The 23,315-nt window shown below is 41.4% G+C and overlaps 1 protein-coding gene across 7 annotated transcripts; it reads right to left on the bottom strand.

Annotated features, from left to right (window-relative positions):
- Positions 1 to 227: 227 nt before the first annotated feature.
- Positions 228 to 19,767, bottom strand: LOC144201892 (1-phosphatidylinositol 4,5-bisphosphate phosphodiesterase delta-1-like). Of its 7 annotated transcripts, none has more exons than XM_077724718.1 (16): positions 19,295 to 19,585; positions 18,528 to 18,655; positions 18,237 to 18,395; positions 16,319 to 16,547; positions 13,529 to 13,658; positions 12,478 to 12,706; positions 11,290 to 11,491; positions 4,574 to 4,718; positions 4,328 to 4,480; positions 4,108 to 4,251; positions 3,889 to 4,048; positions 2,878 to 2,994; positions 1,679 to 1,857; positions 1,462 to 1,594; positions 826 to 975; positions 228 to 687 (listed from the first exon to the last, which is right to left on the bottom strand). In XM_077724718.1, exons 2-16 carry the CDS (start codon positions 18,625 to 18,627, stop codon positions 596 to 598), a joined length of 2,322 nt encoding a protein of 773 aa, XP_077580844.1. In that variant the 5' UTR covers positions 18,628 to 18,655; positions 19,295 to 19,585; the 3' UTR covers positions 228 to 595. The 7 variants fall into 7 exon arrangements, 5 of the variants coding, with proteins under 5 accessions (XP_077580844.1, XP_077580843.1, XP_077580846.1 ...); XM_077724717.1 differs by having other exon boundaries at positions 18,528 to 18,644; XR_013327414.1 differs by lacking the exon at positions 1,462 to 1,594 and having other exon boundaries at positions 18,528 to 18,644.
- Positions 19,768 to 23,315: the final 3,548 nt, after the last annotated feature.

Here is a 23,315-nt window from a genome sequence, read left to right as displayed (position 1 = left end):
CCCGGTATCAGTAGATTCATTTTTAAAATTCCCCGATACTGATGACATTTAAATGAGTGATCTTTACCGATACTAGTACTGATGCGAAACAAACAGCAAGTACTTCTTAAGATGGCACTTGCTATAAAATGCTTGAAAGCTACCTAGCTAAAGTTTGAATGGTTGGCAACTGACTGTTTTCAATGTCTTTCCAACTAAGGTAAAAATAAATATCAGGTAGACAAGGGTTAATATTAAACATTTTATAGGCAAATAAAAGATAATGATGAAAGAAAAGTGATTCATACATGACTTAATCTACTTGTGGAACACTATTGTTCTGAGATGCCTGGTTTACCATACATTGCTCAAATAATCCTTGGTAAACCTCATAAAACACTGATACAACAAAGCAAGCATTTCATCACAGTCTTTCCTTGAAGGATGTCAGCTCCTAAAACTATGCTTAATTTTGAATTTATACCGCCCCATTGGAAGAACTGCTCAATCAACTGCAATAATGTCACTCAATTAACCACACACTTTTCATTTTAAAAGGAATAGAGTAAAACAACTTAGCCGTGGCTAAGGAAGTTCATGCCTTGATGGTAGAATCTTATTCAGCATCGCTGATCATAGCGTGTACAAAGAGAGCCGCTGCAGGGATAATGTGGCCAGTTTTATCGAGAAGAGGCACGTGTCTGTATCCTGTGTGTGAGCATAAAATAATTGAGTCATTTAGGAGAAGATGAACTCTTTGTGCAGCATTTCCCATCAGGTAATTTCTAAAGAAGTTAATTACTTCTCGTGTAAGGAAGGACATAGGGACAACAGAATCCAACTTACCCATCTTTAAACTGTTGAGTGGAATTGTGTACTGCGCAACAAACTCATTACCAGATGTTGAATCATGGTCCTCTATGAGGAAACGTACTAAGGCAAGCTCTGGAACGTATACATCAAACTGGAAGTTCTCATTCCATTCTGGGTTGAAACCTATAAAAACAAATCATTATGTAAAATAACATGGTAAGGACTATCTAATTTTATTGTGACTATTGATTCTTTCTTCCGGAACCGGTTTATCCTCATTAGGGTCGCGGGAGGGGGTGCTGGAGCCAAGCACAGCTGTCTCTGGGCCACAGGCGGGGACACCCTGAATCGGTCGCCAGCCAATCGCAGGGTAAAAGGAGACGGACAACCATTCACACTCACACCAATACCTTTGGGCAATTTAGAGTGTCCAATCAGCCTACCATGGATTTTTTTGGAATGTGGGAGGGAACCAGAGTGCCCGGCGGAAACCCACGCAGGCCCGGAGAACATGCAAACTACACACTGATGGACATGACCTGGATTTTAACTCAGGACCCCAGAGCTGTGAGGCCGACATGCTAACCACTCTTAATAATTCTTATGTTGCATGCTTTTAAGTAGGATATAACATGAGCACTTTTAAGGAGTATAAATATATTGCAACACCATTGTTCTCAACGACGCGCGTCTCTTTCACAGACGTGTCAGCCGGTACACCATGCAACTCCACCTTTACCAGCGGGTCTACAATAGAGGATTTCTTGTTGTTTATTTTAGGCAGCTGTTGAGCTGATATAATCTGGTGATGAGAAGACATTTCATATCAGATAATACATATACTGAGCTAATGTGAGAAAGAAGTCATGGACTGGAAAAAACCCACCATGATGTGGAATGTCTTGTGCTTCAACCATTCCCCTCGGGTCAGAGTGATCGGGTCAAACTCTGTGTCTCTTTTCCTAAGGTAGGCCGGTTTCAGGATGTAGCCGCTCTTCCCATTTACAAGGAATTTGCCTTGATTTAAATCCATATCTTCACAGTTTTTCTGAAAGTTTAGTGCCACTGGGACACAGATGATATGGCAAAAGTTCAAACTGAACTGAAAACACTTAGAATGTACAGGGAGTCCTCGGTTTATAAAATACTCGACCTACGATGTTTCAACTTTGTAACGGCCGTGCCTCGTCCGCCATTTACTTCCCCCCGAGCCAGTGTATCTTCTTAGCTATTGCGCCGGAAGTAGCTTTGTCTTTTTGCACTCCTTTTTACGCATTATAGACCCGCCAAAGAGACCTGGGTATTCAAGCAGGAGCCAGCCAAAAGAAAAGTATTCAGCATTTCACCATTGAAATGAAGCTTAAAACGTTAATTGTTCATCTGAACTAATGTATATATGGTTATTTTTCTTGTAATTATGGGAATAGTAATATGGTGGACTGTTTGTTGTATTGAAGAATGGAGGGCGGTTGGGCTGAATAAATATTCAACTCTTTTTTGAGCATATTAGGTTTATTTTCAATATTAAAATCGTTGTTTTTATACTAATATACTAAACGCATTGGTTTTGCCGGATTTTTAAATTGGTTGTTTTCCTTATTTTCTTTCTGGCATGTCCAAAATAAAGAATTAAAATCCAATCGGAGACATCGGGGAATCTTAGGGAAAAGCTTACCATGGTGACCATTATTAGAGGACAAAACCCGTATTTTAGTGGACGTGAACATTTTCTCGTCCAAGAGCGTTTCAGGGTACGGTGCTAATAAAAGATCAGCTACGAAAAGAGAAAGATTTCCTACCAGAAAGACATCTACAAGTACGTCACCAAGGTAGAGAAGCCAGTAGAACCTACACATGCAAAGCAATAGCTCTGACAGTCTTCTTTTAACAGCAACTACAATGTATTGTGTTTATATACAAAGTATTTTTGAATGGAATTGAATGTATAATGAGATTATGTCATCTATTGATGTGACTTCTGACTTAAACGATGACTTACACGGAAATTTGGATTATGTTTCCAGCGTAGGAAGAGAGCTCGTTCGTAACTCGAGGACCCCCTGCAAAGTAATCCATTTCATGTACCAATTTGGCAGCCAGCATTCCATAGAGGCACCGGGTTGTAGTTGGTAGAGTCTGTGCGGGAGCCCGCTGGGTAGGTGCGGCTCAGCTTGTCCACATTGTGACGGATGAAAGTGTTTGCTATTTGGAACAAACATTTACCAAATTAATTTAAATCATTGGCTGCAATTGACGCTGATAGACGTCCAGTTCATTTGAACTGAGAGGGCTCCTAAGAGTGACTATCTACTTTAAATTCACAGCAGAAGGATAAAAAGAGTCACAAAATTGCAGTCAAAAGTCTATAATATACCAGATTAAAAGAGTAAAGACCTGCTCTACCATTTTAAAAATGTTGATTATATGAGTCACAGTGCTTAGTATACATACAGTGACTTACTGCCTAACAAGTTGGTCATCGACCTGTAAAACAACACTAAAACCAATTGAATCCATCTATAAGCAGGCTTTGAATGTATAGGACAGAAAGGCAAAATCACACCACCACTGTCAGATATTAAAGAAACACAAACGCCTGAACTGCAACAATACCGTTAAATATGCAAATCTCACGTTAGTCTACAAAATCTTCCAACATAAAGCCCCTCCTCCACTGCAAGATTTTGTACTAAAAAAATTCCGGCGAATCAACAAGGGCTAGAGGTGATTGTGTAGTTCCCTTCTAAAAGCACCTTCTCAATGCCGCACATACCTGGAACTAGATACTAATTACCATAAGTGAACTCCCGTCCCTGAACCTGTTCGCCAATCATTTTAACGCCTGGCTATTAGACGGGACAAAATTGCGATCAAGACGCCGTCTAAAATTGTATGCCTTGTTATTGTTTATCTTGTATCTACACAGGGGACGAAAGACGGAAATTAGCCGGTAAGTACAGTCGTACACATTTAGATATATATGTTCATTAACATGAATACAAATATGTTCATTGACATGAATACAAATATGTTCATGAATATGTGCTGTCCCTTATCAAATTCATAAATCAATAAATCAATGCAACTCTCTCTTACCTGATTCTTCAGCGAGCGTGAAGGCCTTCTTTTCTTTGAAAGACGACATCTCATAGAAGCTCAGGTTTTTCTTGGCGTCTTCGAAGCCATTGAAGTGGACACTTTTGCAGTAGATCACCATGTTGGATAGCTCTCGCGCTAGCTTGAGTTTCTTTTTTTTCTACAAGTCAATGTAAAATGAAGTTACTTTATTCGAAGCTATGTTGACAATATACTTACAGTTTCTTCCTCCAGGTCATCTTCATCATTTGATTCTTCTTCTTCTGTTACATCGGAGTCATCCACAGTCACCACCTCAGGAGCATAGATAGTCTCTAATTTGTTTAACCTCTTGGCTTTGATCAAGAATTTCCCCTTCAGCTCCTGGATTATTACATTGGAGCACATTGTTGTATGTTGTTTTTGAGGATAAACAAATGAAATCTGGCGGTAAACGCACCTCAGGAGACGGGAAGTTTTTGGGCATGCCGTCCCCAAGTGGAGAGGTGAGCAACGCACTCCCCAAAATGGAGCTCATATGGCGGGCCATGACTTCCTGCTGCTCCACACTGCAATGGTTCTCAAGGGAGAGGATCACTGGGTATTCAGATGTCTTTACAGGGAGAGGACATTCAGTGATTTGATTGAATGCATTCGTAAATATACTGTGTTTAAGAGGTATTCAACTACGGGACAATAAATTCACCTTGAAGGCGTACTCCTTTATTGCTTTGATTGCATCTTTAAAGAGGATCTTTGAAGTTAGCGTGTAGCCGTGATAAACGACCGGCTCGTCGTCTGATCCGTCCCAGCAGTCCAATTCCACACAGCGACATCCTTTCACCAGAGCCCTGTAGATATATATCATCATTATCTTCAGCAGGGAAGCCCAGACTTTCTTCTCAGCAGCCACTTTATCCAGCTCCTTCAAGAAGATCTTAAGGCGTTCCTGGACCAGCCCAGAGAATATTCTCCCCAGCGTGTCCTGAGTCGGCCCCATGACCTCCTCTTAGTGAGACATCCCCAGAACACCTCACCATGGAGTCATATCCAGGAGGCATCCTAATCAGATACCCGACCCAACTAAAAAAGATTCCTAAAAATAGATACTCATGCGCTCAGAAAACCATATCAGAGCAGATTAGAGTAACAAAAAGGGAGATCCCAAATTTGACATAGGCGCTAAACAATATCAATTGGGACAATTATCTCTACCATAAGCTAATGACAGCTGCAATATATTCATGAATATTATCAAGACACAGTGTGCATTCACAAGAATAAGTAACCACCGTCCATACACCCTTAACAGGCTGCAATTCGGCTTTAGACAACATCATTCTACCGGAACAGCCGTTTGCTTCTTGCTAGAAAACATAAATTCGAAACTAGATAAAGGCGGGGTAATTTTTGGGATCTCCATTGATCTCAAAAAGGCATTTGACTCCATCATCCGTCAAATATTGCTGACTAAACTATCTAATTTTAATGTTTTATTAAGCAATTGGATTGAATCATACTAATCTGAAATATCACAGTGAGTCAGGATACAAAACACAAAATCTTCTTTGCGGAATAACAGTCGTGGGGAACCGCAGGGGTCAGTGATAGGCCCCCCAATCTTCAGTCTTTACATTAGGGTTGGGTAAACTAGTCCACAAAGGGCCGCTGTGGGTGCGGGTTTTCATTCGAACCCATAAAGAGGACAGCATTTCACCAATCCGGTGTCCTAGAAGTGCATTCAGTGCATTGCAGTCAGAAGCTTGTTTTAGCAGAAACCGCATTGGTCATAATGTCTGAACTGGATCAGTTGGAAGAAAAACCTGCACCCACAGCGGCCCTTGAGGACCGTTTGCCCACCCCTGCTTCACACCGTCACCGGCCAAATGTATGCCGATGATAACGTCCTACAGTTGTGGTAAAAAATACATTCACTTGTAAAGAACATAATGTCATGGCTCTCTTGAGTTTCCAGTTATTAATACAACTCTGACTTTTTCTCTGATAGTGATTGGAACAGATACTTCTTTGTCACAAAAAAAACATTCATGAATTTTGGTTCTTTTATGACTTTATTATGGGTGAACAGAAAAAAAGTGATCAAATCTGCTTGGTCAGAAATATACATACAGCAGCGCTAATATTTAGTAACATGTTCCTTGGCCATTTTCCCTTCAATTAGGCGCTTTTGGTAGCCATCCACCAGCTTCTAGCAAGCTTCTGGTTGAAACTTTGACCACTCCTCTTGACCAAATTGATGGGCACACGGTCTACTTGCCGAAAGACATTTAGCCGACTGTCTGGCCGAGGGGCCAACTTGCCGAGGGGGCATCTGGCCGAACGACTAATTAGCCGACCAACTAGCCAGCCGAAAGACGTGCCAACGCGCTCTCCCCGACCCCGGTCCTGTGTGTGTGTACATGTTTTTTACATTATTTTAGGAAATATATATTCAAAATGATTTGCTGAGAACCTTAATTCAAAGATTAATCTCAATATTTTCTATGCTGGTGTAAATTACAGTATCTACTGTTATACTTTTTTTCTTCTGTCATTACAGTACTTACTGTTATAACTACTTTGTTTGGCCATGAATCAATGCCCTTGTTATTCTAAATGAATGTTGTTATCTGTAACTTGTTACTCTAAATGAATGTTATCTGGAACTTGTTATTCTAAATGAATGATGTTATCTGGAACTTGTTATTCTAAATGAATGATGTTATCTGTAACTTGTTAAATGAATGATAAATGAATGTTGTTATCTGTAACGGGCCGTATATGGCCCACGGGCCGAGGTTGAAAAACATACACAGTGGCGGGCCGTCAGGGCCTTCAAGGACTCTTCTGCTGGCCTAAGAAATATCTGAATCATATATCATATTTTGTTCATCAATACCAAATTGTCTGTTAGCTTCCTTTCGTTGCTTTTCTCCCCTGGTTGCACTGCTTCCAGATGTGTGTTTTCATATTGAAGCATTTAACCAATCACATTTCAGCCATTATTTGTTGCCAGGGTCAGAAATCTGCCTCAAGGCCTTCACAATCAGTTCTGCTGGCTTTGCTGCATTAAACAAGCGTCAATGAGACTGTTGCTTTAACCAATAAGAATTCGATTTGGTGACACCAAGGCCATTTCGCAGACGGAGGGATACGTCATCGCTTTCACCAGCTATGATTGGCTAGTAGGCGGACCAAAGCCTAAGTGAGCCAGCCAGAGACCGCAAACTCCACCCACAATTGGAGACGGAGAAAAACTAATGGATTTGGTTGCATATTTTCTGACAAAGCTTTTTTCCAGACGGACTTTTCCAGAAGAAAAATGGACATCATTAAGAAAGGGCGGTCAACTCTAAAGCTAGCACGCCTGTTACAGCCGGGAAAAGGGTCTGTCCGCCATTTTCAGTGCGCTAACTATTTTCAAGACGGACTATGCCAGAAATATAACAGGACAGGCTCGACCTTCATCATTAGCTTTGATGGCAATAGAAAAGAAGGACGAAAGAGAGGTGGATGGATATTCTTTACAGTTAAAAAGGATTTTTGGTGAGTAAAATATGGCTATATTCCTAAATAATATTTTAATTGTGGGCCCGGTTCTGATATCTGAAAAGCTCCAGTGTTTGTATTTAATCACTAAATGTTGCTAGGAAGTGGATTTTACCCCACTTTTGTGCATTGATGATTTTTTATGTGTTGCAGCTGTAGCTGCAGTCGAGGTTTTATAGCCATAAAGTAGTTTTTGAGGGTTCAATGGATTCGTTGAAGGCCCTACGAGTAAATGCACGGATCGCCACTGCACACACACGACCGGGGGCGGGGCGATCGTGCCGGCACAACGTCCTACGGCTGGCTAGTCGTAAGGCTAATTCTACATCCGGCCAGATGCCCCCTGGGTGAGTTGGCCCTCGGCCAGACGTCAGTCGGCTAAATGTCTTTCGGCAAGTAGACCGGCCACGGATGGGTGCAGTTCATTTAAATTTGATTGCTTTCTGACATGAACTTGTTTATTCAGCATTGTCTACAAGTTCTCAATGGGGTTTAAGTCAGGACTTTGGGAAGGCCATTCGAAAACCTTAATTCTAGCCTGTTTTAGCCATTCCATTTCCACTTTTGATGTGTGTTTGGGGTCATTGTCCTGTTGGAACACCCGACAGTGCCCAAGACCCAATCTTTGGGCTGATGACTCTAGGTTATCTTGAAGAATCTGAAGGTAATCCTCCTTCTTCATTATCCCATTTACTCTCTGTAAAGCACCACTTCCATAGGCAGCAAAACAGCCCCACATCATAATACTACCACCTCCGTGCATGATGGTAGGAATGGTGTACTTGGGGTTAAAGGCCTCACCTTTTCTCCTCCAAACATATTGCTGGGCATTATGGCCAAACCGCTCGATTTTTGTTTTGTCTGACCACAAAACTTTCCTAGAGAAGGTCTTATTTTTGGCCATGTGATCAGCAGCAAACATCAGTCGAGCCTTAAGATACGCTTTTGGAGCAAGGACTTCCTTCTTGCACGGCATCCTTTCAGTCCATGAAGATGCAAAACACGCTTGACTGTGGACACGGACACCTGTGTTCGAGCAGCTTCTAATTCTTGGCAGATCTGCTTTTTGATGATTCTTGGTTGAATCCTCACCCACCTGACTAATTTTCTCTCAGCAGCAGGTGATAGCTTGCGTTTTCTTCCTGATCGTGGCAGTGACAAAACAGTGCCATGCACTTTATACTTACAAACAATTGTTTGCACCGTTGCTCTTGGGAGCTGCAGCCGCTTTGAAATGGCTCCAAGTGACTTTCGTGACTTGAAGTCAAGGATTCGCTTTTTCAGATCCATGCTGAGCTCCTTTGACTTTCCCAATGTAGCATTTGCATCCAATGAACCCTATTTAAATGGCCTCAGAGAAGCCACCAGCTGTAGTCACTCATAATCCCTCACAAAAAGTTAAGAGGCCATGCACTAAAGCCAAAATTGCTAATTCGTATTGCTGTATGTACTATATTTTTGAGCCAGCAGATTTGATCACTTTTTCTGTTTACCCATAATGAAGTCATAAAAGAACCAAACTTCATGAATGTTTTTGTGACAAAGAAGTATCTGTTCCAATCACTATCAGAGAAAATCTGAATTGTAGAAAAAACTGGAAACTCAAGGGAGCCATGACATTATTTTCTTTACAGGTGTTTGTGTACTTCTGACCACAACTGTATATGTCCACATGAAAGGCAAAAAACATGCTAAACAGGAACTCTCAGATGCAATGAAAAGCGTGAATAAATGGCTTGAAAAATCTAAACTATACTTAAATAGTATCTAAGACCGTCTGTATGTGCTTCTCAAAGAGTGACAAAAAACAGCGACCCCAACGTTTTTGTCCAAGGAAAAACAATCAACCCAGAAATCACTCTTGACTCAACTAGCCTTCAAACGACAAATAAAAAAACAAACCTAAACGAAATTTAATTCAATTTGTCCAATTTTAGGTTCATTAGAAATAATCTAACAATTGAGTCAGCAAAATCATATTTTGACACAAAGATCATATCACACATGGCTTACTGCCTAAAAAGTTGATCATCGGTCTGCAAAACTACACTAAAACCAATTGAAACTATTGTTAACCAAGCTTTGAAAGTACTGGAAAGAAAGTCAAAAAACGCACCACCACTGTATATATGTATATATATGTATATATATGTATATATATGTATATATATATGTATATATATATATATATATATATATGTGTATATATATATATATATATATATATATATATATATATATATATATATATATATATATATATATATATATATATATATATATATATATATATATATATATATATATATATATATATATATATATATATATATATATATATATATATATATATATATATATATATATATATATATATATATATATATATATATATATATAAAGAAAATTGGAACAATACTGTTAAATATGTAGATGCCACCTCATTTTACAAAAATCTTCCAACACAAAGACCCTCCTCCACTGCAAGATTTTGTACAAAAAAAATCCAACAAATCAATAAGGGCTGGTTCTAGAGGTGACTGTGTAGTTCCCTTCAGAAAGAGTGCATTCAGCCAAATGACCTCTGTCCACGCTTCACATACTTGGAACTCAATAACAATTAACATACGTGAACTCCCGTCTCTGAACCGCTTTGCCAATCATCTTAAAGCTTGGCTGTTAGACGAAGAAAATTGTGATCATGACGCTGTCTAAAATTGTACTACGCGTGTGCATTTGTCTAGTGTATGTCATCATTTATCTTGTACCTACACAAGGGACTTAAAATGGAAATTAGCCCTCGGCTATAATCCTACATCTAATATCTTCGTATGATCTGGTGCTAGAGCCTATCCCAGCTGACTCCGGGGCCAGAGATGGGGGACACAATTGAGACGGACAACCATGCACACTCACACCCATCATACCTAGGGGCAATTTGGAGTGTATAATCAGCCTACCATGCATGTTTTTGGAATGTGGTAGGACACCAATGCAGGCTCGGGGAAACTCCACGCAGGTGGACGTGACCTGGATTTGAACCCATGACGCTCTAGCCACTTGCCCCATCCGGCCGCATTTTAGAATCTTGCGCATATTTACATATGTAGGTTAATTATCATGAATATAAATATGTTAATTAATATGTGTTGTCCCTTATCAAATAATAAATCAAACTCAAACACTTTTGCAAAAATCCATAGCCTGTTCTTTTGCTGCAGATCATGCAGTTGACCCCATGTATTACTTGTGGATCTTCTTCAGATTCTAATTTATTTAGATTATCGCTAGAAAGTTAAAAAGAAATAGAAATTTGCGCAATTCCAGAGAACAGCAACTTGTTGCTCGCCATCTGTGCACATTCGCTATCATGTAACAAGCCATGAGCAAAAAAAAGAAAAATAAAGAGTTCTTCTTAATATGTCTGCCAGGTTTAACACTCATCTCATTCTATGAAATCAGGAAAAAGTCATTTAATTTCCGAAATTAGCGACTCAGTGACCCAGTGGTTACTTGATCTCCTCGGGCTGGTGTGTATTATCTCCTGGGACTCCAGTTTCCTCCAACCCACACCCCAAAATAAATGCAAGGTCTGCTGGTTGGACACTCTAAATCCCCCTAGTTACAAGTGTGAGCGAGAGCGTGAATGGTTGTCGGTCTCCTTGTGCCCTGCTTGCCAGGTTGACCCCGCCTGGTGCCCGTAGTGAGCTGGGATAGGCTCAAGCACCCGGGTGACACTTGCAGATGAGCGGAAATGATTGAATGAATTTCAGATATTGCCCCACACTTAGAATCAGCACATTTCGCTACTATATAATCTGAAAATAACAGTTACCATTACATCAAAAGGCCCCCAAAATGACAATTATTCACCTGATATAGGCCTCAGTACTACTGGGTCCTTTGAGTTGATCTTCCATGAGGTAGGTGTTGTGTGAGGAGGAGATGAAATAGTGGTTGAGAGGCTGGCTCATGTCTTGGTACACCTCTTTGTGCTCTGGATTCAGAATCAAGGCATCAGGATCGTGCAGATAAATGAGGAAGCCATCCTTAGTCAACACCTTCTTCTCTTTGGCTGGAAACCAATGAAGAATAGCAAAAAAACAATTGAAGTCCACACAAAAGGGATTCAAACCCTAGGATGAAGTATAATTCTTTTTTTTTATCTCTCTTTCAGAAAACATGTCAATGTGTCTCCAAGAGTTGTTTAATTGTTAAATAATAGGAAAGTTCGTGGTGTATGTTTTTGCCTAAAGATGTTTTTCATGGCCAATAAAAAAAAAAAAAACAGTACAGTATAGCTCATGCTACCTAATGGTTTAGTGGTTGTTCCGCCTGACTTTCCTGTGGACAGACGGAGTTTGATTCCCGTTCGGTGGAGGTGTAAGTGGTTGTCCGTCTCTCTGTGTGCCCTACGACTAATTGGCGACCAGTCTAGAGTGTAGTCTGCCTTTCGCCCAAAGACAGTTCCGTTAGGCTCCAGCAACCCCCGCAACCCTTTCGAGGATGGGCGGTATGGAAGATGAATGAAGGAATGAAGCTTAAACTGACACCAAAAAGCAAATAATTTCTTTTGAAACTTAGATTTGTATTTCCTGTGATGATGCTGACTTGCAAAACCATCAATTTTTAAACTGTGGTAACACTGTTTTTTAAGCCCCTAAATGTGCAGTCATATCATCTGGCTCTGTTAAATAATTTGCCTGAAAAGGGTAATCGCCACATAGAAATTAAATTTAATTTCTAAAAATATTTTTCAAATCAAATCAAAAGCCTTTATTGTCATCATACACAGCTGCAAAAACGAAATTGGTGGTGCAACTACAAAAAGTGCATTTTCCCAGTATAAACATAATAATAATAAATAATAATAATAATAATACAAATAATAATATAGAAATATAGTGTTCTATTGCTTTTGAGCAAGGGCCGCAATGGGTGGTTGAAACATCGGCATCAGTGACTAAAGAATCTTTGCAAATCTTCTCTAATATATTAAACTTATAAATAAGCCTTGTACCTCATTTCAAAACAAAAAACTCTTCATGCCAAATTCCTTACCTTTTTCATCTGGCTCAAACATCTCAATGATATGGTGTGCATCAGCCAGTGTTATCATCTCTCTCTGTTCATTCTGCAAGAACTCCACCAGATTCTCAGGCTTCATGACGCCAGCAGACCGTGCATACTCAAGGAAGATCACTCCAATTTCTTCCCGGTAAGTCAGCAGGTCGTAGAACAGTTTGATCTCCTCCCCAGAGAGATATCCGGACTTGGATCTGTCGCATTTCTTTTGGATGAAACACAAGAATTAACATGGATTTGACACTAATTGTTATCTTAGCTGTGAAATATCTTAATAGCGTAGTAAGTAGAGAAAAAAATATGTACAGTACCATGATTTGCAGTAGCCATAAATAAATACCGTATTTTCTCGTATTTTTGCTGCCTGTGCGTATAAGCTGTACCCTTAAAATTGCCTTAAAATAGTTGAATTTTACAATTTCTCTCGTAAAAGACGCCCCATGATTCACAATTTTCACCTCCATATTCATGATTTGAATAGGGAGTACAAATGTCTAACTTGTAACTATGTGGGTTTTTTTTTCTGTATCTGCATTCCCCCCTTCTTGATACTATCACAATGAAATTTTCCGAATGCGGGATGAATAAAGTTATCCAATCCAAAGGAATGTGTTACTTTGAAGGAAAATCTTAAGAAAAATCATCGCACATGGTATTTCCGAGATATTGTATGAATCGTCTGCTGGATTGCACATTCCTAAAGAGTGAATTTTATTCATAAACATCAAAATAAATGTTGTTAAAGTGTTTCATGTTTATCTGTTCTCTATCGTAAAATACATGGCCATATTGTCGTCTTGCATTATGATGTTTCGTCTTTATCACCTAATTTGTGCGCATATAAGCCATACTCTCGTATCAGTCATCATTTTTGTAGAGATAAATATCGCGTAAATGCGAGAAAATACGGTATTTCAAATTTTTGATCAAAGCAGCAAGTCAATGTTCTAAGTGTAGCTGTAGCATGTGTTTACATATGGAGTTAAAAATGACAGAGAACCATTGTAAAATATCAGCATAGTCCAACCTCGAAAAGCATGTCTGCATAGCTGTCATCCACTTCAATGTTGATGAGACGCAGGAAGTCCTTAACCTCTGAAATGCTGAGCCTGCTATCTTTGTTCTTGTCCGCTTTGCGCAGACAGCTAAAGATCCAGCTGGAAAGGGTGTTTCATGTAAGGAATGTATTTATTTGCTGTACTCTTTCCCTGTCATCATATATGAAAATGAATCCAGTATGGTATACCTTGAGATATGAGCTAAATGCTTTCCGGGACCGACCTCGTGTGTTATTTTATACATATCTGAAATCAATTTTTCCCATAGAAAACTAAATACAAATTAATCCGTTCCCACCCTCTGTAAAAAACATTTTTATTTGTTCTAATTCACCACCTACCTAGGGGTTGTGATCTTCAATACTAAAATGACAATTTTTGAGTGAAATTTGAGGGCAAGGCGCCCATAACATAACACACTTTAAATTAAATTTAAATGAATTTAGATTACTCAGATAATTTTCTGAACCGCTTTATCCCCATTAGGGTTGCAGGGGGTGCTGGAGCCAATCCCAGCTGTCTACAGGCCAGAGGTGGGAGACACCCTGAATCAGTAGCCAGTCGATCGCAGGGCACGAGGAGACAGACAACCATGCAAACTCACACCCATACCTGGTGTCCAATCAACCTACCTTGCATGTTTTTGGATTGTGGGAGGAAACCGGAGTACCCGGAGGAAACCCACGGATCCCCGGGGAGAACATATAAACTCCACACACGGACGTGTCCTGGATTTGAACCTATGACTCCAGAGCTGTGAGGCCGATGTCTTAACCACTCGCTCCACCGAGCCGCCGACTTATATTACCTTACAGAAACATTTAAACCTTGTGCGTTAACCGAGGCAAAGATGCTAATGTAATCCACCGCTGCTTTCGAGTCGAAACTTGCCTCCATGGCTCAGAACCGAGTGTATGCCAGTTTGTTTTTTAAAACTATCAAAGTAGTCTGGGCTTGCTTTGAAGGGTTTTTTTTAGATGCTTGCTTTGCTTTCAAGTACATGTACCCAATCCCATGACCCTCTGAAGACCCTGCTGAGGGTATTAGAGCTGATCCACGACCAGGACAAAAACCACACCTCTCCTCAATCCGATATTCAACTTCCTGGCAGATTCTCCATTCCAGTACCCCGGAACAGACCTTCCTGGGGAGGCAGAGGAGTGTGATTCCCCAACTATTGAAAAACACCCTCCGGTACCCCTTTTTCAAAAGAGGAAACCACCACCCCAGTCTGCCTGTCTAGAGGCAATGTCCCCAATGTCCACGCGATGTTGCAAAGGTGTGTCAACCAAAAGTACCCGACAACATCCAGAGCCTTTAAAAACTCTGGATGATCTCATCCACTCCGTGTCCGTGCCACCGAGGACCATTTTAACGACCTCAGTGACTTCACTCCCAGAGATTATAGAACCTGCCTCAGAGGTATTCTGCCAACATCCCGATTTGAGCTCAGAAGCACCTCATCCCCACTATACACCGCGTTGATGGTACACCGCTTTCCCCTGCTGAGACGTCGGATTGTGGACCAAAATTTCCTTGAAACCACCTTGCTTCAGAGACCACTAGAGCCGTGTGCCGCTTAGCAAGACGGTACCCATCAGCTCCTTCCAGAGTCCCTCGGCCCAAAAAGGGATTCCCTCTTTAGCCTGACCAGCAGGCATCGGCCACCTTCCGATCGCAGTTGCAGTCTGCTGCCTTAGCAATAAAGGCGAAGAACATGGTGCATTCAGATTAAATGTCCCCCGCTTCTTCACGCACATGAGAGAAGCTCTGTTGGGGGTGTAAATTCAAACTCCTTCTAATTGGGGATTCTGTCAAGCGTTCCCAGCAGACCCTCACAAAACTTTTGGGCCTGGCAGGCTTGACCGACAACATCTGCCCATCTGGATCAAATGTCCAAGACATGCACGTGCAAGTCTGATTACACGACTACAAAGTCGATCATCTAACTGTGGCCTATGGTATCCTGGTGCCAAGTGCACACTCGGAAAACCCTATGCTTGAACATGGAGTTCATTATTGACAATCCATCGCGAGGGCATAAGTATGCGCTCGCAATGGATTGGCTCGGTGCCTCTCGCATGAGCGGCTCCAGAGCGTGAGTTTGTCAAACCACTCTTGAGAGGAGTAGTACCAGAGCCCGAGCTGTGCGTAGAGGTGAGCCCAACTACTTCGAGTCGGAGATTCTCAACTTCACACACTAGCTCAGACCAGCGAGATGACATTCCACATCACAAGAGCCAGTGACTGCAGCCGGAAATCGGACCTCCAAGGACCCCTCATACCGCTACCCCCCAACTTTCGTTGCAACTGACCTCTTTGGCCTCTTTACAGGTGGTTAGCCCATGGGAAGGGGAACCCATGTTGCTTCTTTGGCCTGTGACCAAACGAGCCTCACGGGTGCAGGCCCGGCCACCCGGCACATGTCAGGAAAATTTTGTGCTCAGATAACTACATGAATCTGGAAGACAATATGGAACATCAGGGAAAATCAACAATGAAAGTTCATCTCAGAAAATTGTGAATGAAAAGATCTACGACTACTGCAACAGTGGCAGCTTCTAGAACTTCACCGGCTAATTTTACATGTTTTACCTTTACTCCTATTTTACTTGTCAAATTTCATTCATCAGATTTTAAATTGTGCTTTACTTGAATACCATTATGTTTTCTGTAAAAGCCTGCACATTGACTGTGTTTGTAACTATCCAGGTTTCTGAATGCTTCGAGTTCAATCTGCACTTCAGTTATGAGGATACTGTTCAGTTTTTTGCTGCTGGTTGAGGTTCTTTCTGGTGACAATAAGTTTCTGAAGGCTGGCAACCCACTGTTTGGCCTTCTCCTCAGAGGTGGCGATGAGATCTAAATTTTTACGATGCTCGTTGAAGACAATGGAGAAGCAGAAATTCTCCATCTTCTGGTCCGTGTATTCCTTCAAACCCTCCGTCTGACGACCCAGTCGCACGACAGCAATGTCATCAACGGAAACTATGCAGACAAAAAACTCCTGTCATTTTACAGCACATTATTTAGCTTCAGAAACAAAATGTAAAAACAAATAAAATAATAAAATCTGTTATGCTTAATGTTCTCAACAAGACCATTGGCATAGCTCGCATAAAAATGACAATAAAACCATCTCAATAACATGTTTAGTAGAGGAGGCATCAAAAAGGTTTTATGGATGCAAAGTTGGCACAAAGTTGAAGCTAGGAAATGTATACACTGCATTTATGATGTCAAGGTACGACTAAATAATTGTCAGGGTTACTCATTACCCACTAGAACAGATATGGAAGATTTGGCATCAGAGCCTTATCGGCAATGGAAGTCTCTATCTAGTAAACAACAGTAACTTTAATTTCAAGCATAATGTCAATGCCAATGTTCTGTCAATGGTGGTGAAAACGTTAAGGACAGGAAGCAATGAAATAATTCCTGATTTATATTGCAAAAAATACATACTATACTATATATTTACACCATGGAAAAAACAAACTATTAAGAACATGCTCAGCAACAATTTGAAAGTCAGGAAAATCAAAATCGTTCCATTTTTTTCAAATTGAACAGGTTTCATCTCATTTTCTGAACCGCTTTATCCTCACTAAGATCGCGGGGGCAGCTGGAGCCTATCCCACCTGACTTCGGGCAAGAGGCAGGGGACACCCTTAATTGGTGGCCAGCCAATTGCAGGGCACAAGGAGACAAACAACCATTCCCGCTCACACTCATACCTAGGGGCAATTTAGAGTTTCTAATCAGCCTACCATGCATGTCTCTGGTATGTGGGAGGAAACCACAGTATCCGGAGAAACCCCACACAGGCCCGGGAGAACATGCAAACTCCACACAGGTGGACCGACCTGGACTTGAACCCAGGTGCCCAATTGTGAGGCTGACGCGCTATTCAATCATCCACCGGGCAATCCATGTTTTATTATTTCATGTTTAATATTGATTGTGATCATACGCTTTCTCGTCTCGCTACTCTTCATTGGGTTGCTTTGGAGCCATTGTTTCCCCTTAATTCTGCACTGATTAACACAAAAAAACTACTTAAAAATGCAACCTGTTAGGCCGCTGCTCGTAGATACCATTACGTGAGGGAGATGCAACGAGAAAGACAGAGTGATGGTGTTCTCATAAGCAGCCTCTCGTATACTCCACCACCCGGACGGCCGCATCGAGAATGATCGTATTTGTCTCGTATGTCAAGGTAAAAATTTGCTTCGAATTTTCCTCGTATCTCAAATTTCTCATATGTTAGGACACATATGTAAAGGTATTATAGTTTATTCCAATATGGTCTAATGTTATAAATTGACAAACAAACACATTTTGGCCATTCAATGCTAAACAGGTCAAAGTTGGCTTAGTGTAGCTGTCTGTTGTGACAGCTTCTCTGTAACTGTAATGTATTTTAGTGTCCCAAATGTGAGACCAACAGTGAAGAATATATTCAGACAAATATATACAATTAAGCTCGCTTCAAATGATATTGCAATTTTGCATCGATGTTATCTGATTAAAGAAAAAATATTTAATTTAAAAATGCAAATTAATAACCAGATAATACTCTGCTACCCTGTGTTAAACATGGGAGTGTATCACACATGAAATTAGGGTTAAATCTTTGACTGGAGGGTTAATAAAGAAAGTTAGCAGAGCACTCACATGTCCGGTGACTTCTGAAATATTTTTTGGACTCCCGCCACATTGTCTTGCAGTCCTCTTGTAGTCGAAAGTACCGATTTTTCTTCCAGGACGAGGAGCGTACCTTGAGAAGATCTCCACCCTCCCGGAGGAACTGGACATCCATGTCGTCATCCAGACCTAAGAAACAGATGGGCAGACTACATTTAATGAACCGTGAAGTTCTGGGAATTCATCGTTAACTAGCATCTTTAGACCACATCCATCTTGGTTTTAGGTGCACTAACATGAATATTAATATTGTACCCCTACCTATGAGCTGGACATTCATTTTTAATACTTCTTGTTCTTTGGAACGACGTAGTAACTCCTGAGATGTGCTAAGTTTGGGTTCCTTACACGGACACGCCATGATTTGCACTGCTCCAGCTGCTGAGACACTGTTAGTGTGTATTAAAGGCGTGCGTGGACAGGAAGAAGTAACAAAAGGGGCGTGCGTGAGCCAACCAGCCTTACTCAAAGTCCAACATTTTACTCCATATTAAATGCCCGCTTGTGTTTTTAAAAGCACCGTAGCGAAATGCCTTGGTTATACACGCCTGCTTACCTCAAGTATGCCCGTATAAACCATTGAAATCTCAGTAGCTAATATGTTTTTTAAAAAGTTAAACATTTAAATAGGTCAGAGAAATTTCTAAAAAGATTACGTGTATTACGATAAGTTTACTTCTTGGGAAAGCTTAAGTAGTTTGTTGCCCCATCCCAGTTAATCCACCCAGTCAGACCAATAAGAGTAAAGTCAAGGGCGGAACGTGGGTGATTCAGTTTCACATATATTGCAGCAACGACTATTGTTGCAGCAGGGATTCACATTTCATCGTTTTTGCAACACCTTCACTTGTCCATAGAAGGTCAAACTGCAAACGGGCGAGGAAGCCACACCTTTAATATTCGTTTCGGAAGTTTGAGTTTTTAATAGTGAATGAAGTCAACCAGGTGTTTTGAACAGATTGCGATATAAAACTACTAAATTAACAAGTACGGATATGTCGGTCAAAAACAAATGGATCAAGTCCTACCGTGATTCATTTCGAATCTATTTGAGTCCATATTTTTGCGTTGGTCCTTTCCTTGATTCTCAATTAAAAGAGTTCTTCGCTCCGTGTAGTGTGGTAGTGATCAAACTTGTGCTAATGCTATGGAGTGTGCGTGTGTGGGGTGCTGTGGAAAGCACACGCAAAAGTCGTATCTGTGGGTGACATCGGTGACACAGGTGGGTATTCAAAAGCCACCTCCCCTCATCTGTGACAATGCAATCAGCTCGCTGCTGTGGAGGGCGGCCTCCGGTTTGGCGAACCGGCTGCACAAGTCGAGACGGTACCCAACAATTGGTAAATTACCTGAGAAACTTTACACTAGCGCAGCCCGGTGGAGAGAGTGGTTAGCGCATCAGCGTCACAGCTCTGGGGTCCTGGGTTCAAGTCCAAGTCGGCCCACCTGTGTGGAGTTAGCATGATCCCCCAGGCCTGTGTGGATTTCCTTCATGTACTCTGGTTACCCCCCACATGCCAAAGACATGCATGGTAGGCTGATTAGACACTCTAAATTGCCCCTAGGTATGAGTGTGAGCAGGAATGGTTATTTGTCTCTTTGTGCCCTGCGATTAGCTGGCCACTAATTAAGGGTGTTTAATTAAGGGTGATTGTTTCCTTCCACATTCCAAATACATGCATGTTAGGCTGATTGGACACTCTAAATTGCCCGTAGGTATGGGTGTGAGTGTGCATGGTTGTCCGTCTCCTTGTGTCCTGCGATTGGCTGGTCACCGATTTAGGGGGACCCCCGCCAACGGCCCAAAGTCAGCTGGGATAGGCTTCAGCACCCCACACAGTTCTGGAGTCGAGGGTTTGATCCCAGTTCAGTACACACTGTGTGGAATGTTAAGTACTCAAAAGGGCCACAGACCTGTGAGTTTATATATTAGAGTAGACACAAGGTCAAAAAGAAAAAAATGCCAATAAGAGTTAACATGTTCTCCCTGGGATTGTGCAGGTTTTCTCTTGGTGGTCTACCTCCCAAAAACATTCATGGTATTTTTATTGTTCAATTATTAAAAAAAAAAAACTTGAGTAGTTGATACTGTATGTTCTTTTCATTTATTCACCGCTTATCCTCACAAGAATTACGTGGGGTGCTGGAGCTCAGAGAACTATGGCACCAAGCAGGGGACATCCTGAATTCATAGCCAGCCAATCGCAGTGCACAAGGAGATACCAACCATCGAAGCTCACACTTATACCTGGGGGCAATTTAGAGTGGTAAAGTAGCCTACCAAGCATGTTTTGGAGATTTGGGAAAACCCCGCATAAGCCCAGGGCGAACATACAAACTCTACACCAAGGGTGGCTAACTCCACTCCTCGAGAGCCGCTGTTTTCCATATCTCCCTCCTCTGCCACACCTGAATCAAATGATCAACTCATTATCAAGCTGTCCAGAAGCTTGATACCAATCCCGATCATGTGACTCAGGTGTGTTGCTGGAGGGAGATATGGAAAACAGACCGGATAGCGGCTCTCGAGGACAGGGGTGGGTCACCCCTTCTCAACACAGTGAGGACACACTTGGGATTGCACCCTGGACCCCAGAACTGTGAGGCCGACGTATTAAACCAGAGGTGGCCAAGTCCGATCCTCGAGAGCCCCAATGCCGTCTGCTTTCCAAAACTCCCTCCACCAACACACCTGAATCAAATAATCTGGATTGGTATTAAGCTTCTGGACATCTTGCTGATGAGTTGATCCTTTAATTAAGAATGAAACATACACTCTAGCATAAATCACTTTATGTTGTTGTCATCACATTAATACTGGAATTATTCAATGTGCCGTTACATTTGCTTGCTAAACAAAGCAAATGTTTGCCTCACACACAGTTTAAAAACAGGATGCTGCATTAAACGCGCCCTGGTCTTACAAACATAAACCAAGACCACCGCATAACATAGTTTCATACTCACAAACAAAATGTTTTTGCTTGTGTAATGAAAGGTCTCTCAAACTTAATAAAAGAGTGAGTGCCGAGGAACTGGGCAGAATCAACTTTGAGATTCTAACTGGTCCGAGGTTCTCTGATGTTCTTGTCATGAAAATACAATCATGGCTTATTTTACCAGTTAGGTGATAAACCTGACATTTTCAATTGGTCCTTCTAAGTTGGTTCCTAGATACCTTAGGATCCCAGTCGACTTGTCGACCTTCAGGAAGACTGTGGCTATTGCAACGCAGACCTGTGTAGAGACTGGTCCTCAAATTATCTTCGATAGAAGGAATTCCAGTGTGGACCTAGAAAATCTAGTATAAAGTATGGTTAGCATACTATGGCACAATTTGAGGCAGAAAGAGGCAGGGTATAGCACAGCATAAGTTACAGGAAAAAACATTGGTTGCTGACGAGAAAATGTACAGACACCCAAATGGAGCACGAACTTCTCATTTCATCTTATTTTCTGAACTGCTTTATCCTGATCAGGGTGGTGGAGGGTGCTGGAGCGTATCCCAGCTGACTCTGGTCCAGAGGCGGGGAACACCCTGAATCGGTGGCCAGCCTATCGCAGGGCACAAGCAGACAGACAACCATGCACACTCCCACCCATACCTAGGGGCAATCTTGAGTGTCCAAATAGCCTACCATGCATGTTTTTGGGATGTAAGGGAAAACCAGAATACACAGGCCTAGAGAGAACATGCAAACTCCACACAGACGGATGTGACCTGGATTTGAATCCAGAACCCCAGAGCTGTGACGCCAACACGCTAACCACTCGGTCCACTGGGCTGCATGCACTTCAACTTAGAAATTAAATAAATAAATAAAAATAAAAACTTCATACGCTAGACTAGCCTGTCATATGCCTTTTGCCCGAAGTTTGCTGGGATAGGTAATGGCAACCCCCACAACCCTTGCAAGGATATGCGGTATGGAAGATGGAAGACTTGACAATTCCCTTTGACAATTATGGCACGTCCTGGGGCTTTTGTGTATGGGCTTCTGCATTAGGGTTTCCAAATTCTGGTTAACATTTTGTGAAGGAAGTGTATCAACAAACGACCCTGATTTGGCATCCAGCAAAGGTGGAGCAAAACGTAGAAATTAATGATTAGTTCCAAACTACAACAGGAATTTTGGGGAAAAACTAATAATTGTTTATTCACCGTGAAACAAGCCTATCTCATCAACATTCTGAAGCATGCATGAGACCCAAGAGTTTATTAAGAATAATACCAGCTGTGGTTTCTTCTCGATGTGGTTCAAAAGTTAATGACAAAAACAAATCAGAATTGGTGTAACAAATGTGAAGCTGTCTTTGCCTTGACTGGTAAAACAAGGAAGAAACACATTAGGACCATGAACACTTGTCACATTGTTATTTCCAGTGAATGTTTCTGACTTATCTTAATCTATCCAGCTTCATGAACAGCAGACTTGACCCCAATATCATTTCTCAAATCCACAAAGCTTGGGACACATTCAAAGGCTCAAAACACTGAAAAGATACATATGAAAAATGGAGAAGCATATTGATGAAAGCCGGGAATGACGAAGAATAGAACCTTTTGTCATTTCTTCTTTTCAGTGTAAATTCAACAAGCAGAGACAAGCCCAATTGCTTCATAACATACCAGATACTGTTTGGCTTTCTAGGCCCTGAATCTTTTTTTCACGTCATTTAAACTCTTTAACTGGTTAAACACAAAGATTTGTGTGATTTTAGAGGTAAAATAAAGCTTTAATTTATTTTTCCCCCCATTTCATTTTCTGAACCGATTTTCCTCCCTAGGGTCGGCATTGTATTAGGGTGAAGCCTATGCCAACTGCCTTTGGGCACGAGGCGGGGGACGCTCTGAATTAGTGGCCAGCCAATCGCAGGGCACAAGGACACAAACAACCATTTACACTCACACTCATACCTCGGGGCAATTAAGAGTGAGTAATCAACCTACCATTCATGTCTTTGGAATTTGGGAGGAAACTGGAAAACCCGTGCAGGCCCAGGGAGAACATGCAAACTCCTCACAGGTAGACAGACCTGGATTTGAAC

The sequence above is a fragment of the Stigmatopora nigra genome, chromosome 9 (assembly GCF_051989575.1).
Source record: "Stigmatopora nigra isolate UIUO_SnigA chromosome 9, RoL_Snig_1.1, whole genome shotgun sequence".
Lineage (NCBI taxonomy): Eukaryota > Metazoa > Chordata > Actinopteri > Syngnathiformes > Syngnathidae > Stigmatopora > Stigmatopora nigra.
The sequence above is the reverse complement of the archived record's forward strand: the minus strand, read 5'-3'. Positions and strand labels throughout refer to the sequence as shown.

Coding starts and splice junctions, on each gene's coding strand:
- LOC144201892 (XM_077724717.1), bottom strand. CDS start 19,325: ATGGACTCAAATAGATTCGAAATGAATCACG. Junction 2,995..3,888: donor CACGCTCGCTGAAGAATCAG/GTAAGAGAGAGT, acceptor TGTTCCAAATAG/CAAACACTTTCATCCGTCAC. Junction 1,595..1,678: donor ACAAGACATTCCACATCATG/GTGGGTTTTTTC, acceptor TCTCATCACCAG/ATTATATCAGCTCAACAGCT.